This window comes from Hyla sarda, chromosome 6 (assembly GCF_029499605.1).
Source record: "Hyla sarda isolate aHylSar1 chromosome 6, aHylSar1.hap1, whole genome shotgun sequence".
Lineage (NCBI taxonomy): Eukaryota > Metazoa > Chordata > Amphibia > Anura > Hylidae > Hyla > Hyla sarda.
Genome location: NC_079194.1, coordinates 258782628 through 258801491, shown reverse-complemented (window position 1 = coordinate 258801491; position 18864 = coordinate 258782628). Strand labels below are relative to the sequence as shown.

Below are 18864 nucleotides of genomic sequence, written 5' to 3'. Positions count from 1 at the left end.
GTGCCCACCCGTCCCTTACCACCTGGAGCCCCACCCAGAGCTGTCTTTATCCGGATTCTTCACTACAAAGACAGGGACATTATTCTCCGCAAAGGTAGGGACATGGAATCCATCACCATGAATGGAAGTCGTGTCTCCATTTTCCTGGATTTTTCGGCCGAAGTCCAAAAGAGGTGGGCTAAGTATACTGATGTTAAACGCCATCTGCATGCCCTGAATGTGGTGTACTCTATGCTCTACCCTGCACGCCTCCATGTGGTTGCCTTAGGATCTACTCATATGTTTGATAACTCTGTGGTGGCTGCGGAGTGGTTGGATATGCATGAGGCGCAGATCAGACGCGCTAGACCTTGAGAGGTTATCCGTGGACTTTTTGTATGTCTACGGGTCGTAATGACATGTTTGGGTCTCTCAGAGCCTGTACATTTATGCTAATTGTTATATGCCTTATTTTGTTTCTTGCACTGGGTTGTTATTTTCTAGGTACCCATTCTTATGGCCAAATGCCATATGCCATTTCTATGCTCTATGTTTATTGACTCAGCTACGAGCTCGGTCTGTTGGTACTTTGCCTCTTAATTTCATATGTTACCTGCTCACCCTACCTGGGCTGTTCATTTGCCTCTAGTGTCGCAAGTTGCGACTGTTTGGTTTTTTGTTTGTCTGGGGTGTTTGTGTTCCGTGTCTCTCCTCCCATTTTTTTGTGTAGTGCTGTGTTCTGTATGTCTCTGCCTGGTTTCTGCATATGCCCTTCCATGCTGTCCTTTTTGTTGGTCCCTTGGTACTACGGTTGGAGACCTATGGGTGGTAGCGTGGGGTATGAGGGATTTTCCTGATTCCGCTAAGTGTCCACCCGCCTTCGTGTACTTGTACCTTGTCAAAGTGTTATATTTTGTCCTCCTGTTGTTTGTTTGGTGGCTGTTCTTGACGTCTGCCTTTCCATGTCACAATTTATATTTTCCGTTTATACTATGGCTGATGATCTGACCGAGGTGGCGAGGAATGTACGAGGCCTCAATGATCCCACTAAGCGTCCAGCTGTTTATCAGGAACTCAAGCTTTATCATCCTGCTATCCTGTGTCTGTCTGAAACGCACTTGACTAATGATACTAAACATGTGCTGAACAAACCGTGGTTCGGCCACACCTTCCACGCCCCCTTTTCTTCATATGCTAGAGGTGTCGGTATACTCCTTCATAGAGGTATTTTGTTTTCTTGTATTTCTAGAATTTTGATTCAGAGGGTAGATTTGTTTGCCTAAATGGCACCTATGTGTATGTTAATGGCGATATATATTCCTCCCCCATACTCGGCGATGCTTTGCGCAGAGTGGTATAGTTCCTTTCCTCTCTGCCCGATGCTCTGCTCCTGTGATCGGGGACCTTAATAATTTACTGAGCCCAGCCCTTGATAGGTTTTCTAATAGGGGACAGTCTGGAGTTTCGGGTCTCCTCAGTGGGCCGTACGCTTTCATCTGATATTACCACCTTTCTCGAGATCAATGTGGGGACTGATGTTACCACCTTTCTTGAGCTTCAATGGCTGCAGTCTGGGACTCCTTGAAAAGCATATGTATGGGGCATTCTTATTAGGGGTATTACTACCTGCAAATCTAAAACAGCAGTGCTAAAGCAGCAAGTGCTCTTGGTGGAAGGCCAGTTCCTTGGGGACCCCTATGACTTGAATATAAGTAGCTGGCAGTCCCTGCAGGCCTTATTGGACTCCCACTTGTTACAAATGACAGACATTAAGCGCTTCTTTCAACAGCAGCACTACTTTGAGAGCGGTGAGAGCACGGGCTCGCACTGTTAGAGCTCAACAGGGTTCCACCTGTATTCCTTGTCTCGGTGATGGTGCCGGGATGCTGGTTCAAGATGACTTGGATGTTTTGGTGTCCTTTTACAAGGTGACATATTCTTCTAAATTGACATATGATTCTGCCACTGTCGACCTATTTGTTTCTGGCATCCCACTCCCGGCATTGTCGCAGACTCAACGTGATATTTTAGATGAACCTATTACCCTTGAAGAATTGAAGGGTGCTTTGGGGGCATTACCCTCTGAGAAATCGCCGGGAGTTGATGGACTCCCTAATGAATATCTTAAACAATTTCAGGAAGTTCTATTGCCCAGGTTGTTGGAGGTTATGCAGGCTGCGACTGAGGGAGAGGACCTGCCAAGATCTATGTTAGAAGCTATTATAGTGCTGCTGTTGAAGCCCGGTAAGGACCTGCATTTTGCGGGCTCTTACAGACCAATCTCCCTGTTGTGCTCTGATGTGAAACTGTTGGTAAAAGTCTTAGCGAACCATCTCTTGAGGGTAATTGCTACCTTAACCCATGGGGACCAGACGGGGTTTATGCTCCTTCATAGAGGTATTTTGTTTTCTTGTATTTCTAGAATTTTGATTCAGAGGGTAGATTTGTTTGCCTAAATGGCACCTATGTGTATGTTAATGGCGATATATATTCCTCCCCCATACTCGGCGATGCTTTGCGCAGAGTGGTATAGTTCCTTTCCTCTCTGCCCGATGCTCTGCTCCTGTGATCGGGGACTTAATAATTTACTGAGCCCAGCCCTTGATAGGTTTTCTAATAGGGGACAGTCTGGAGTTTCGGGTCTCCTCAGTGGGCCGTACGCTTTCATCTGATATTACCACCTTTCTCGAGATCAATGTGGGGACTGATGTTACCACCTTTCTTGAGCTTCAATGGGTGCAGTCTGGGACTCCTTGAAAAGCATATGTATGGGGCATTCTTATTAGGGGTATTACTACCTGCAAATCTAAAACAGCAGTGCTAAAGCAGCAAGTGCTCTTGGTGGAAGGCCAGTTCCTTGGGGACCCCTATGACTTGAATATAAGTAGCTGGCAGTCCCTGCAGGCCTTATTGGACTCCCACTTGTTACAAATGACAGACATTAAGCGCTTCTTTCAACAGCAGCACTACTTTGAGAGCGGTGAGAGCACGGGCTCGCACTGTTAGGGCTCAACAGGGTTCCACCTGTATTCCTTGTTTATTTATTTAACATTTATTTTTCCCCCCTCAAATTTTCCTGTGAAAATGTGGGTACCTGTTATATGCCAGTGCATGTTATACGCAGATAAATACTGTCATTTCCCCCCCCCCCTTTAAGTTACCTACACGTCATCTTCAGTGCTCCCATCACCGCTCCTCTGGTCCCGGGACCTACTGCTATGGCCTCTAGGCCAGCGCAGTAGATCATGACCCCACACCAGAGGAGCGGTGGTCGGAGCACTGAAGTGGGGATGTAAACAGACATACAGTCTCCAGCCATACACTGTATATGGCTGGAGGCTGTATGTCTGTGGGGGACACTGCCAATGTAATGTGGGGGAACTACAACCTAAAGCAGGGGAACTGCAACCTACTGTGGGGGAACTGTCATGCCCCCTCCCATAGACTTGCATTGAGGGGGCGGAGTCGTGACGTCACGATCTTCCGTTCCCGAGGTTGGAAGCCAGAACCTCCAGCGCTGCCAGAAGCAGATACAGGTGGGTGCTGCACGCTATATTGCGGAGGTCCCCAGCGGCAGGACCCCCGCAATCAGACATCTTATCCCCTATCCTTTGGATAGGGGATAAGATGTCTAGGGGTAGAGTACACCTTTAAGGACAAGGGGAGGACTAAGGCTAAGTTTCCAGAAAAGGCAAAAGCACAAGAAAAAAATGCCCAAAAATTATCATAACACAGGAAAAAGCAGTAGCAGTTTTTCTGTGTTTTTGCAGGTAAAAAAAGGGGGGAAACCTAGCCTTAGGGGTCTCTGGGAGCAGGAGTCTGGAGGAGGACTTAGGGGTCTGGGGGGCAGAGGGGTCTGGGGGAATTAGGGCTCGTCCACAATGGGATGCTGCTGCTCTGTGCACACTACGGAAGACACAGTGTGTGGTAGTATTTGTGGTAGCCCTTGGGGGGTGTATGGTAGTGGTGGTATGGTATAGGTATAGAAGTGGTTAATGTTAACCCTAGAGTTCGTGAAGCCAGGCTGAGGGCTGGTATGCTGAATCAATGTTCCGGCCTATCGCCGCCCTTCCCAGTAACGATAAGTGCATAAAATAACTCAAAGTCCACAAAGAGATTGAACTTGAACAACTTTTTACTGAAGTGCTTGCAATATCCACGGCACAGTAACAGTCTCATACAAACAGTCCTTAGGTTGCTTAGTGACTGGCAGTTGTAGCGGACCTTGAGCTAGGTATACAGTCTCTGAATTTAGGGAGAGATTTGCAGATCTGTCCGGATTTAGGGCAATTATTAGGTCCGGTGATGCTGCAGAGTGTCTGGGAATTGATACACTCTATAATTAGATTGTTCAGCCGTCTCCACAAGGCTCAGGCCTAACTCACTGCGATAATTGCTGCGCAGGTCTTGCTTGCTTGCTTGCCCAGGAACAAGAGAGCTGTTGCTAGCTTAGCAACCCAGGAACAAGAGAGCGAAAAGATGGCCGCCGCTCCCTTATATGGGCAGGGGGCGGGCGAATCTAATTGGTCCAAACATCTGCCATTCACCATTACATGGTGAGATGGGATTGCTTACGTCACAGGGCCTCCAAAGGTCCTTAAGCATAATACCATAGACTTCACCTAGTCACATGACCCGCAGGTCCTGCAACGCTATGGAAACAAGTAATTAACCATTTATTTACATATGTTATTCTATTTACATTAACCTTCAAATAACTTGTGATTTATACACTAGAATAGAGGCGACTAGGGGTAGACTGGATGACTGGGATCCCTATGTCCTAGGTACTCTGGCTATGGGCACCCATACATAAATAGGTACCGTATAGAATGCGGTACTGGGACACCACATATTATTTTTAGAGGGCATGATGTTTGGCAGTATAATATACAGGGTACACAGGGTTTGGCAGTATTATATTTAGGAAGAACAGTCTCTTGTAGGGTTATAATGATTGTTGTCTTCATACAGAGGATGAGGATCGGCTGACAGAGTGAGGAACCAATGATGTCCAGGCGTCGAACTTTACAGAGGAAGATGGAGCTTGAAGAAGACATGGCGTCTGGACCAGATGAAGAAGAAAAGGAAAGACAACAGAGAAGACGTCTCCTGTGAGTCATTTTATGTTTGTGTAATCTCCTGACTGTCCCATTAGATCTCTCAATAAAAAAAGCACAAACGGATGCGCTCTGTAGTCTAACACCAAAGGTGAGTTGGTAACGTTAAGTGTGAATTGCGCTTACCACATGAAGTTGTACTCCAACCAAGTACAACAATGGAACAGGGCGTATCATCAAAGGGTCTCTGCAGCTTCGTCCCGCTGAAATAGAATCACGATAAAAACAAGCAATCTCCAGGTAGCAGAGAGGGATCAATGGAAGCGCTGAGACCAGATAAGAAGTTAAAAGGATTTATTTCCCATAATGCAACGCGTTTCACGGTCACCCGCTTCCTCAGGCATCAGGAAGCGGGTGACCGTGAAACGCGTTGCATTATGGGAAATAAATCCTTTTAACTTCTTACCTGGTCTCAGCGCTTCCATTGATCCCGCTCTGCTACCTGGAGATTGCTTGTTTTTATCGTGATTAGATCTCTCGTCACTTCTAAGTTTTGCAGTAATAATGGATTTTTACCCTGTACCCCAATTTGAGTCTCCAGCTGTTACAAAACTACAACTCCTATAATGCCTGAAGCTCTCCAGACATATTGGGTGTTGTAGCTTTGCAACAGCTGGAAAGAGTGACTTGAACTGAAGTTCATTTTATTTTAACCGGGGCCTGACTCCTGTTCCACTCAGTGGAAGGGAAGGGGGACTGTCGGGGGGGCATCATAATGAAGTGCTCCATCTTCCAGGCAGCCTTAATCTGGCCCTGTACTTACACGGTTAGGGGTAGAAGTGGGGCAACTGATTAGGAAAGTGTATGGCTCCCCGTTTGAATTATCAGCCTTGACGTGTATTTTAGGTTATCTGGAGAGTTTAGATGAAGTTGGTGGATTATATATAGGTATTAGTAGAATCTTATACCAAGCTCGTACGTTGATTGCACCCCAGATTGTGTCACCCCAGTGGTAAGGTGATTACATGAGGAGGAGGTTTGTTTCAGTGTATCACCCCAGTAGTAAGGAGATTACATGAGAAGGAGGTTTGTTACAGTGTGTCACCCCAGTAGTAAGGAGATTACATGAGAAGGAGGTTTGTTACAGTGTGTCACCCCAGTAGTAAGGTGGGGCATGTGAAAGGGTGGCAAATATCCTTGCACCAGTCCTGCTTGTAAGTTAAACTTACCGGCTCTGCACGATTTCTTTTAAAGCTGGGAAGTAGCTCTCAGTAAATAACTCCGTCCTGTGCTGCATAAAATCTCTAGTCAGTGTCTCACACATAAATCACTCACACTCTGTACAGAGCTCGAACCTCCAGCTGTTGCTAATGTATGGCTCCCATCATGCCCGGATCCGGCGGGACATTCCCATATTTGGGGTCATGTCCCTTTGTAAGGCTGCTTTCACACTATAAAATTCATCCATTTTAAAGATCCGTTTGATGTTCCGTTATGAAAATCCTGAAAATCTGCCGTTAAACGGCCATTACAAAATCCCATACGGTCGTTAGAAAATCCCATTATTGTCTATGGGATTCTTACATTATCCGTTTTAACCAGGGTTTTCATAATGGAACGGAACATCAAACGGATCTATAAAACGGATTAATTTCATAGTGTGAAAGCAGCCTGAGAGAGCAATGGTTGCCGGGAGGTAGTGTAGGGGGTCGTGCAACGCACAGGCACATCCCATGCTACATCAACATCCTAGCCAGGCGTAAGGAGAGGCAGCAGCAGGACAGCTGGAGGACTGGAGAACGAAGAGTAGTCTAGCCGGCCCAGCCTCAGCATTCGAGTTAGGTATCTGCAGCTTCTGTGCTCCACTGCTTCTCCGGTTGGGGGACGTACTGCTTAGGGCTATGGCCTATAGAAGTGGGTCCCGGACCAGAGAAGCAATGGGGCACAGGGAAGTATATGGCTGCCAGGGGGGTGTCAATCATCTTTCTTCAAACGGTCACCGGATCTGGCTGGGAAATGTCAAAACTGGGCGCTCTCATACCCCAGCTGGACCCGGCCCCCATCTGATTCATTAGAATGAGCTGACTGAAGTCAGATAGGCACTACGGTAGGCTCATTTTTGCCCCATACCCCGGTTTTCAGTCCTGATGGGGCCGGGTCCAGCTGGGATATGAGAGCACCCAGTTTTGACATTTCCCATTTTAGGACATCGTCAGTCGTCAGCCTTAACTCCGTCCCGCGTCAGGCAAAACAGCATCCCGCCTCCTCCCTCGGACCAATCTCTGTCAGGCGTCAGCCACAACTCCCTCCTCCATTATCCGAAACTCCCTCATCCGAAACTCTGTCATCGTCAAAAACCCTTCCTGACGTGTAGCAGAGCCGAGTCAGTGTCGTCTCTCTGCTATACAGGTTTTGCTGTACATGCTATTCAGTGTCTGCTCTGCTATACAGACTCTGTAGCACATGTAGTGTCTGTAGTACACGTGCAAATTTCACAGTTTTGACTCTGCTATACATGCTGTGCAGCGTCAGCTCTGCTATGCGGGAGCGGTCAAGGGTGTAACTGATGGTGCGGTCAGGGGTGTGGCTGAGTGTGTGGTCAGGGGTGTGGCTGAGTGTGTGGTCAGGGGTGTGGCTGATGGAACGGTCAGGGGCATGGCTGAGGGTGCAGTCAGGGGCGTGGCCTGTTCCACTTTTCTCTCAGCAAAAGTTGGGTGGTATGTCACTGTGTGTATGCGGGTATTGGATGTCAGATTCCCAATAATCAGATATTGATGCCTATATCCTGAGGATGGGCCATCAATAAAAAAAAGTAATAGAAAACCCCCTTTAAGGCTGTGTTCAGACAAGCTTATTACTGGACGAGTTGCTGTGTCCGTATTTTGGCTGCAAGTACTGGGCAGATGACTGGTCAAACACGGGCAGTATGATAAATCAGTTCAGACCAGGACTTGCGGCCATAATGTAAAAATGTGGTGATATTAGGCTTGACTGACATACATTTCTATACATTTATCGTGCAGCGTCCAGGCACTGTAAATATTCTCTGAGATTTCTCAGTAACTTTGTAGTGTGCATCTTTTAGGGTAGGGTTTCCCTACCAGTGTGCCTCCAGCTGTTGCAAAGACTGCTTGGGCATGCTGGGAGTTGTAGTTTTGCAAAGAAAGGGAAAATACAGGAAAATTTTATTCTGAATATGTGGGTAATGACTGGCACTGAAGGCGTTGTGTATGGTACAGTCTGGGCACAGCTTTGTATGTCATTACACACAGATACAACGGCCACATAAGTGAATTTTAACTTGTTGTTACGTAACTCGACGTGAATAAGTCACGTGATCTATCTTCTAATCACGTGATAGAACTGGTGACGCTTGTTCCTGGAGTCACATGACTCCCCCTGCTGATGTGTCTGGGTAATCCCTCCCGGTTTTGTGAGACGTCACGGTGACGTGTCTATAGCCGGTGCGAAGATGTGGTTCTGGTCCCGGGACCCGGCTCGTGATTTCCCTTATGATATTACCGGTGAGAGAGAGGAATTACCGGGAGGATGGGGCATTCAGAAAGGCAAAAAGAAGGTGAGTGAACACCATATCCTGTCACCCCCGGGCCGGACAGGAGGAAGACAAGGGGCACATGAGTAAGTGGACTGTAATGCAGGGTGACGTTGCTGGCAATGGGCTTTATAATGAGGTGGTGGGCGTAGGACTATTAGTGTCCCCTGTGTATATATGTATCTCAGAATAATACATTGTATTTACAGATTATACTATCCAGGGCCCCCACTTATGGCACAAAACTACAGTCCCCATCATGACCTGACAGGCATTCTAGGAATTGTAGTTTTTCAACTAGTGTGCCTCCAGCTGTTGCAAAACTGCAACTCCCAGCATGCCCCGATAGCCTTTGTCTGTCTTGTTTTGCTGGAAGTTTTTGCTTTGCCACAACTGGAGGCACACCTGTTTGGGAATACTGTACCATAGTGACATTACATTCTCCTATACGTGGGACTTCTGATTATAAATTGTCGGGGTTTTGCCTGCAGTATCCGTCTTCAGAGCTTCTCAGTGCTGTCAGAAGATGATGTGGCTGCCTCCGCAACCCCCTGGCAGATTACCTGTATACCGTGGACATCTCTTAGGGTGATTTCACACCGCCGTTTGCACCCGTTTTTTTTATCCCCGTTTAAGTTCCGTTTTTGCAGACTGTAAACGGATTAAAAACTTTTTTTTTTTAATCCCATTCAGGTCAATGGGATTTTTTTTACAATCCGTCTGCACCTGTCTGCACTCATTTCCGTTTTTTTCATGGAAGAAAAAAAGGCACATGCAGTATTTTTTCTTCCGTGAAAAAAACGGAAGAAAACATGGACATCATCATTTTTAACATTGAAGTCTATGGCAAACGGATGAACCTTTAAAGTCATCCGTTTGCACCCGGGTTTAAAATATCCGTAATTACATCTGAGCATGCTCAGAAGAGGTGACATCAGCAGACTCTGTTCCATGATGGGAGTAGTAATTCCCCGGCTACGGGAGTCTGCCGGTGGCTGGGGGGACTACATTAGTGTTTGTACTACTATCCCCATCATGGATCAGACTCTGTTCCATGATGGGGGTAGTAGTACAGGGGCTGAGGGATTGATCGCACCGGGTCTCACTTCTGAGACCCGATCCAATCAGAAGTTATTAAGCAGGGGAGCGGGCGGCATGGTCCTCAACGCTGCGATAACCAATGTATTTTACTTTCATTTTTAAACTCCCCGCGGGGAGCTCTGAATGGCCGGTGCATTGCCATAGAATGAAATTTGCCATAGAATGAAATGCTCCGCCTCCATCATATCTTATTGGCTCACACTTGTCACGTGACATATTTAACCGTCACGCATCGACGCGCACAGCAGTTTGTTTGGCTATCGCAGGGAGAGGATCTCCTCTCCCTGTGATAGCTGAAGCTGCACGGAGCCATCCAAAGGCAAATCTCATTCTTTTGCAATGCATACAGACTGCGCATGGCCAGCTGGCCTCCCTACGCAGATTGTGTAGGGAAGGACATCTGAGCACACGCAATACTACTTTACCTGCGCCCGATGCTCTACTGTATGTTCCCCGCTCCCTGAGAGTTAATGGGGGATGGGGAGTAGAGCTGCGGGCGTGGGGTGTAGTAAGTGCTCGCAGGGAGGCATGCTGAGGACAGCGCTATCGGGCATTTGGGATCCCAATAGCGCTGTGGATCTATAAAACAGTAAATGTAATAAAAGAGTACAGTAACCCCCCGACCTACGATGGCCCCGACATATGATAAAATCGACATACGATGGCCTCTCAGAGGCCATCGCATGTCGATGTCAGCATCGACATACGATGCTTTTATATGTCAGGGCCATCGCAATAACTGCTATCCGACAGCGCAAAATGCTTAAGCTGCTGTCGGATAGCAGTTTAAGCATCCCTGGCAAGTTCACTTACCTATCCCCGCTGCTCCGGGTCCACTTCGCGATCCTCCGGTGTCTTGCGCATCTTCTGCAGGGTCCGGGCCTGCTTTCCGGCGTCGTTATTACGTCACTACGCACGCCGCGCCGGCGCAGCAGCGTAATAACATCACCTGAAAGCGAGGCCCGGACCCTGCAGAAGATGCGCAAGACACCGGAGGATCGCGAAGAAGACACCGGAGCAACCGGACAGCATCTGGAGCCCCTGGAACAGCAGCGGGAGCGGTGAGGACCTGGTGCGGAGCGGCGGGGACAGGTGAGTACAGCTTCCTATACTTTACATTGCACGGATCCCTCAACATACGATGGATTCGACAAACGATGGGTCGTTTGGAACGAATTACCATCGTATGTTGAGGGACCATTGTAAATGTATGAGCTTCTGTGGCCCGATTGAATCGGGCCACAGAGTCCATGTTAGCTCCGCGCAGCTTCAGCTATCACAGGGAGATCCTCTCCCTGTGATAGCCAAACTGAGACTGCTGTGCGCGTCGATGCGTGACGGTTAAATATGTCATGTGATAAGTATGAGCCAATAGGATGTGAAGGAGGCGGAGCATTTCATTCTATGGCAAATTTCATTCTATGGCAATGCACCGGAACTGAGGAGCCAATGTATATTAAAAGCACTGTGGGGGGCAAGATATAGAACGCTATATATCTAGCCCCCCAGCACTTTTATAAAGATATAACCCCCGCCAGTGCAAAAATATATACCCCCGCAGTATAAATATGTGACCCCCCCGCCGGCGCATTTACAATGTAACCCCCCGCAGGCGCATTTATAATTATACACCCCCTCTGGCACAATTATCAATATATACCCCCCGCTGGTGCATTTATGTGACCCCCCCCCCGCTGGCGCATTTGTCATTAATGCAGCTCTATCTGTGAAAAGCATTTTATGCGCAGAGCATCGCACCAGCCGCCACCGGCGCAATGCTGCTGATAGAATACTATTCATACATAGCGCTGCGGGGCATATTATATAGAAGTGCTGTGGGGGCCAGATATATAGTATTATCTGGCCCCCACAGCACTTCTGTATAATATGCCCCTGCAGTGCTATGTATGAATAGTATTCTATCAGCAGCATCGCGCCGGCGGCTGGTGCAATGCTCTGCGCGTAAAATGCTTTTCACTGATAGCGCTGCATTAATGACAAATGCGCCAGGGGTGGGTCACATAAATGCGTCGGCGGGGGGTATATATTGATAATTGCGCCGGCGGGGGGTCACATATTTATACTGCGGGGGTATATATTTTTGCGCTGGCGGGGGTTATATCTTTATAGATGTGCTGGGGGGCTAGATATATAGCGTTATATATCTTGCCCCCCACAACGCTTTAAATATACATTGTGCATTTTAAAAACCCCGCAGGGAGCCCTGAATCGCTCCTCAGTACCGGCCACTCAGCCCCTGTACTACTACCCCCATCATGGAACAGTCAGTTCCATGATGGGGGTAGTAGTACAAGCACTAATGTAGCCTCCCCAGCCGCCAGCAGACTCCTTCAGCCAGGAACTACTACTCCCACCATGGAAACAAGTCTGTTCCATGATGGGAGTAGTAGTAGTCCTGGCTGCGGGAGTCTGTAGGTGGCTGATTTTTCATACTTCCTACTCAAAAAAACAAACAAAAAAAAAAAACTGTTCAAAACAGATACCCGTTTGATAAGTCGTTTCTATCCGTTTTTTTAAATCCATTTTTTTTTTTAAACGGAACGGGGGCAAATGGCCGTGTGAATGCACCCTTACCAGGCAGACCACAGGGAGATTGTTTATTCCTGTGACTCTGCAAATTCTTAATGGGGTTGTCCAGCAAAATAAACAACCTGTGTGTATGGTGTCTAAAAGTATAATAAAGTATCTTAGTAAAAAATGTTATTAGCCATACTGCACAGATCTCTCCATTATCAGCTGATCTGTCTGGCTTGTAGCTGTGACATCACCTGTCTTGTAGTCTGCTCCAGCGCCTGCTCCCCCTCCCCTTCTGTCTGCTCATGGCCAGATCATTGATATGAAGAGGGGGAGCTCATATTACTGCTCATCAGATTTTAAAGCGTACCTGTCAGATCACCCAAAAAAACAACTGTTATATGTTGCTCAGTATCTCATCCTGATCATGTACATGTAATCTTTATATTGGGGGAGATTTATCAAAACCTATGCAGAGGAAAGTTGCCCAGTTGCCCATGGCAACCAATGAGATTTCTTCTTTCATTTTGAACAAGGTCTCTGCAAAATGAAAGATGCGATCTGATTGGTTGCTATGGGCAACTGGGCAACTTTACCTCTGCAGAGGTTTTAATAAATCTCCCCCTATGTGTCTATGACCAATATTTCTTTTAGAATTCACTTTATTTACTTGGAGTGATTGCAAAGTGAAAGTACTTTTCATTTACAGCAGGGGGTGGGTCCTCACTGTGACCACTCCCCCTCCCTCACTGCTCTGGGATCGTTAACCCTTTCCTTTCTGGTTTTATGCTATACACACACATTGTGCCTGCAGATTTTGCAAAACTACAGCTCCCAGCATGCCCACACATCCTATGAGTTGTAGTTTTGCAACAGCTGGAGGCATATGATTGGTAAAACTCAGATTTACAGCAGCTAGTGGTCGGACCCCAACACGTTTTTTCCTTTTAACCCGTACGGGACCCAGGGCGTATGGATACGCCTTCTGTACCTGCGTCTTAAGGACCCAGGGCGTACCTGTATGCCCGTGGGAATTTTGGTCCCCGACGCGCGCCGGGCGGGGACCGGACCGGGGTGACTGCTGATATAGATCAGCAGGCACTCCGCGCAAATGCCCAGGGGGGTCATCAAACCCCCCCCATGTCGGCGATCGGCGCAAATCGCAAGTGAATTCACACTTATGATTTGCGACGATTCCAGGTCATACGGGTCTATGGTGACCCAGTGACCCGGAATATAAGGGGGATCGTGGTTGTCCATGACACCTACGATTCCCCTGAAGGGATAGGAGTGAGGTGGCAGGGGTGCCACCCCTCCTATCCCTGCTATTGGGTGTCTAGAAGCGACGTCCAATAGCAGATCGGGGGCGGGGGGGGTGTTAACTTTAGTTTTCCCTGTTCTGCCTACCCACAATAGGCGGGGCAGAACGGGGAACCGAAGGGGACCAGGCGCCGAAGATCCACTTACCCGTCGGTGGAGGCTGCGGGACGCGATCGGCTGCGGTGATCGGCGCGGGCGGCATGTCGTGCAGCAGAAGAGGACGGCTCTCTGGATCTGACGGAAGTCGGTAAGTTGCCTAGCAACATCTGGAGGTTACAGTCTGAGACCACTATACAGTGGTCTCTACACTGTAGCCCTCCAGATGTTGCAAAACTACAACTCCCAGCATGCCCAGACAGCTGTTTGGGCATGCTGGGATTTGCAGTTTTGCAACAGCTGGAGGTCTACAGTTTAGAGACCACTGCACAGTGATCTCTATACTGCCCTTTAGATCTTGCAAAACTACAACTCCTAGCATGCCCACACAGCAGTTTGCTGTCTGTGCATGCTGGAATTTGTAGTTTTGCAACATCTGGAGGTCCACAGTTTGGAGATCACTGTGCTGTGGTCTCTAACTGTAGCCCTCCAGATGTTGCAAAACTGCAAATCCCAGCATGCCCAAACAGCAAACGGCTGTTTCTCCATGCTGGGAGTTGTAGTTGCATACCTCCAGCTGTTGCATCAGTACATGCTGGGAGTTGTAGTTTTGCAACAGCTATAGGCACACAGGTTCTGTTACATAACTCAGTATTTTCCAACCAAACTGAAGGTTTTCCAACCAGTGTGCCTCCAGCTGTTGCATAACTACAGCTCCCAGCATGCACGGTCTGTCAGTACAGCTGGGAGTTGTAGTTTTGAAACAGCTGGAGGTTTGCCCCCACATGTGAATGTACAGGGTACATTCACACGGACAGGTTTACAATAAATTTCCTGCTTCAAGTTTGGGCTGCGGCAAATTTTTCGCCGCAGCGCAAACTCCTAGCGGGAAATTCACCGTAACACGCCAGTGTGAATGTACCCTAAAAACACTACACTACACTAACACATAATAAAGGGTAAAACACTACATATACACCCCCTTACACTGTCCCCCCCCCAATAAAAATGAAAAACTTATTGTACAGTAGTGTTTCCAAAATGGAGCCTCCAGCTGTTGCAAAACAACAACTCCCAGCATCTCCGGACAGCCACTGACTGTCCAAGCATGCTGGGAGTTTAGCAACAGCTGGAGGCACCCTGTTTGGGAATCACTTGCGTAGAATACCCCTATGTCCACCCCTATTTAACCCCTAATTTAGTCCTCAAATGCGCATGGCGCTCTCTCACTTTGTATTTCAAGGAAACAGTTTAGTGCCACATATGGGGTATCTCCGTACTCGGGAGAAATTGCACTGCAAATTTTGGGGGGCTTTTTCTCCTTTTACCCCTTAAGAAAAGGAAAAGTTGGGGGCTACATCAGCTTGTTAGTGTAAACGAATAAAAAATTATACACTGACATGCTGGTGTTGCCCCATACTTTTTATTTTCATAAGTGTTAAAAGGGAAAAAAAAGACCCCCAAAATTTGTAACGCAATTTCTCCTGAGTACGGAAATACCCCAGATGTGGCCGTAAAATGCTCTGCGGGTGCACAACGTGGCTCAGGAGTGAGAGCGCACTATGTACATTTGAAGCCTAAATTGGTGATTTGCACAGGGTTGGCTGATTTTACAGAGGTTCTGCCATAAACGCAAAAAAAGAAATACCCACATGTGACCCCTTTTTGGAAACTACAACCCTCACGGAACGTAACAAGGGGTAGAGTGAGCCTTAACACCCCACAGGTGTTTAATGAGAATTCTTCAAAGTTGGATGGAAAAATGCTGGTTTTACCCCAAATTTTTCATTTTCACAAGGAAAAATAGGAAAAAAAGCCCCCCAAAATTTGTAACCCCATTTCTTCTGAGTATGAACATACCCCATATGTGGATGTAAAGTGCTCTGCTGGCGCACTACAATGCTCAGAAGAGAAGGAGCGCCATTGGGATTTTGAAGAGAAAATTTGTCCGCAATTGAAGGCCACGTGTGTTTGCAAATCCACCATAGAGCCAGAACAATGGACCCCCCCACGTGACCCCATTTTGGAAACTACACCCCTCACGTAATGTAATAAGGGGTACAGTGCGCATTTACGCCCCACTGGTGTCTGACAGATTTTTGGAACAGTGGTCTGTGAAAATGAAAAATGTAATTTTTCATTTGCGCAGCCCACTGTTCCAAAGATCTGTCACATGCCAGTGAGGTGTAAATACCCACTGCATCCCTTATTATATTCTGTGAGGGGTGTAGTTTCCAAAATGGGGTCACATGTGGGGGGGGGGTTCCACTGTTCTGGCACCACAGGGGGCTTTGTAAACGCACATGGCCCCCGACTTCTATTCCAACCAAATTCTGTCTCTAAAAGCTCCTCCTCGCTCCTCCTCTTCTGAGCATTGAAGTGCGCCAGCAGTGCACTTGACATCCACACATTGGGTATTTCCATACAAAGAAGAAATGGGGTTACAAATTTTGGGGGTCATTTTCTCCTATTACCCCTTGTAAAAATATAAAATTTGTGGGAAAACCAGCATTTTAGTGACATTTTTTTTTTTTCATTTACACATCCGAATTTAACAAAAATGTATCAAACCTGTGAGGTGTTAAGGCTCACTGTACCCCTTGTTGCGTTCCTTGAGGCGTGTAGTTTCCAAAATAGTATGCCATGTGTTTTTGTTTTTTTGCTGTCCTGGCACCATAGGGGCTTCCTAAATGGGACATGCCCTCCAAAAACCATTTCAGCAAAATTTGCTTTTCAAAAGCCAAATGTGACTCCTTCTCTTCTGAGCATTGTAGTGCACCAGCAGAGCATTTGACATCCACACATGGGGTATTTCCATACTCAGAAGAGATGGGGTTACAAATTTTGGGGGGCATTTTGTCCTATTATCCCTTGTAAAAATTTGGGGGAAAACCAGCATTTTAGTGAAGAAAAAAATATATCATTTACACATCCAAGTTTAACGAAAAATCGTGAAACACCTGTGGGGTGTTAAGGTTCACTGGACCCCTTGTTACATGCCTTGAGGGGTGTAGTTTCCAAAATAGTATGCCATGTGTTTTTTTTTTTTGTTTTTTTTTTTGCTGTTCTGGCACCATAGAGGCTTCCTAAATGCGACATGCCCCACAAAAACCATTTCAGAAAAACTCACTCTCCAAAATCCCACTGTCGCTCCTTCCCTTCTGAACCTTGTAGTTCACCCGCCGAACACTTGACATACACACATGAGGTATTTCCTTACTCGAGAGAAATTGGGTTACACATTTTAGGAAGATTTCTCTCCTTTTACCCCTTGTTAAAATTCAAAAACTGGGTCTACAAGAACATGCGAGTGTAAAGAATGAAGATTTTGATTTTTCTTCTTCAATTTGCTGCTATTCCTGGGAAACACCTAAATGGTTAACAAACCTTTTGAATGTAATTTTGAATACTTTGAGGGGTGCAGTTTTTTTTATAATGGGGTCATTTGTGGGGTATTTCTAATAAGAATGCCCTTCAAATCCACTTCAAAACAGAATTTTGTGAAAATTTGAAAATTGCTGCTATACTTTGAAGCCCTCTGACATCTTCCAAAAGTAAAAACATGTCAACTTTATGATGCAATCATAAAGTAGACACATTTATGGACATTTATCAAAGGGTTTAGTCAGGTTTTCTTTACTATAATTGTCGCAAAATTGTCGCAACTGCGACTACGTGATTTTTCGTGCGACATTTTGACTGAAAAGCGAGAAAAGCAAGTTTTCCAAAAATTAACTACGTAGTAATCATTTTAAAATGGACTACGGGTAGTCAGGTATTTATTAACTGCGACAGTCGCAACTGCGCAAAAAAAAGTCGCAACAGGGTTAAAAATTTACTAAATTTACTCTAGCTCAAACATAGTTACATAGTTACATAGTTAGTATGGTTGAAAAAAGACATACGTCCATCAAGTCCAACCAGGGTATTGAAGGGAAGGATGTAAGGGGATAAGGGAAAGGGATGTAGTTTTATAATTCTGCATAAGCATTAATGTTATTTTGTTCCAGGAATGTATCTAACCCTGTTTTAAAGCTGTTAATTGTTCCTGCTGTGACCAGTTCCTGAGGTAGACCGTTCCATAAATTCACAGTCCTCACGGTAAAGAAGGCGTGTCGCCCCTTTAGACTAAACCTTTTCTTCAGATGGAGGGAGTGCCCCCTCGTCCTTTGGGGGGGTTTAACCTGGAACAGTTTTTCTCCATATTTTTTGTATGGGCCATTTATATACTTGTATACGTTTATCATATCCCCCTGTAAACGTCTCTTCTCAAGACTAAACAATTGTAACTCCTTTAAATCGCTCCTCATAGCTAAGATGTTCCATGCCCCATATTAGTTTAGTCGCGCGTCTCTGCACCCTTTCCAACTCCGCAGTGTCCCTTTTATGAACAGGCGACCAAAACTGAACAGCATATTCCAGGTGAGGCCATACCAATGCTTTATAAAGGGGGAGTATTATGTCCCTGTCCCTTGAGTCCATGCCTCTTTTGATACATGACAATATCCTGCCGGCTTTGGAAGCAGCAGCCTGACATTGCATGCTATTCTGTAGTCTGTGATCTACAAGTACACCCAGATCCTTCTCTACCAGTGACTCTGCCAGTTTAATCCCCCCTAAGACGCATGCAGGTTATTAGTACCCAGATGCATAACTTTACATTTGTCCACATTGAACCTCATTTGCCAAGTGGATGCCCAGACACTTAGTCTATCCAAGTCATCTTGTAACTTATGCACATCCTCTATAGACTGTACCGTTTTACAAAGCTTGGTGTCATCTGAAAAGATAGAAACAGAGCTGTTAATACCATCCTCTATATCATTGATAAATAAATTAAACAGCAGCGGGCCCAGTACTGAACCTTGGGGTACACCACTAATAACCGGGGACCAATCAGAGTACGAATCATTGACCACCACTCTCTGGGTACGATCCATGAGCCAGTGTTCAATCCAGTTACAAACTAAAGTTTCCAAGCCCAAGGACCTTAACTTACTTGTCAGACGTCTGTGAGGGACAGTATCAAACGCTTTGGCAAAATCCAGAAACACTATATCCACAGCCATTCCTCTGTCAAGGCTTCTACTCGCCTCTTCATAAAAGCAAATTAGATTGGTTTGACAACTTCTATCCTTAGTAAACCCATGCTGGCTATCACTTATAATACTATTATCCCCTATGTATTCCTGTATGTAATCCCTTATAAGTCCTTCAAAC

At 46.4% G+C, this 18864-nt stretch overlaps 1 protein-coding gene across 1 annotated transcript in view; it reads left to right on the top strand.

The window, feature by feature from the left end:
* The first annotated feature begins 8425 nt into the window (after nucleotides 1–8425).
* SCYL1 (SCY1 like pseudokinase 1) overlaps nucleotides 8426–18864 on the top strand; it is a 74838-nt gene continuing 64399 nt past the window's right edge. The window contains exon 1 of the mRNA XM_056527075.1: nucleotides 8426–8616. Within this exon, the coding sequence (XP_056383050.1) occupies nucleotides 8512–8616 (105 nt within the window). The 5' untranslated portion in view covers nucleotides 8426–8511. The remainder of the gene's footprint in view (nucleotides 8617–18864) is intronic.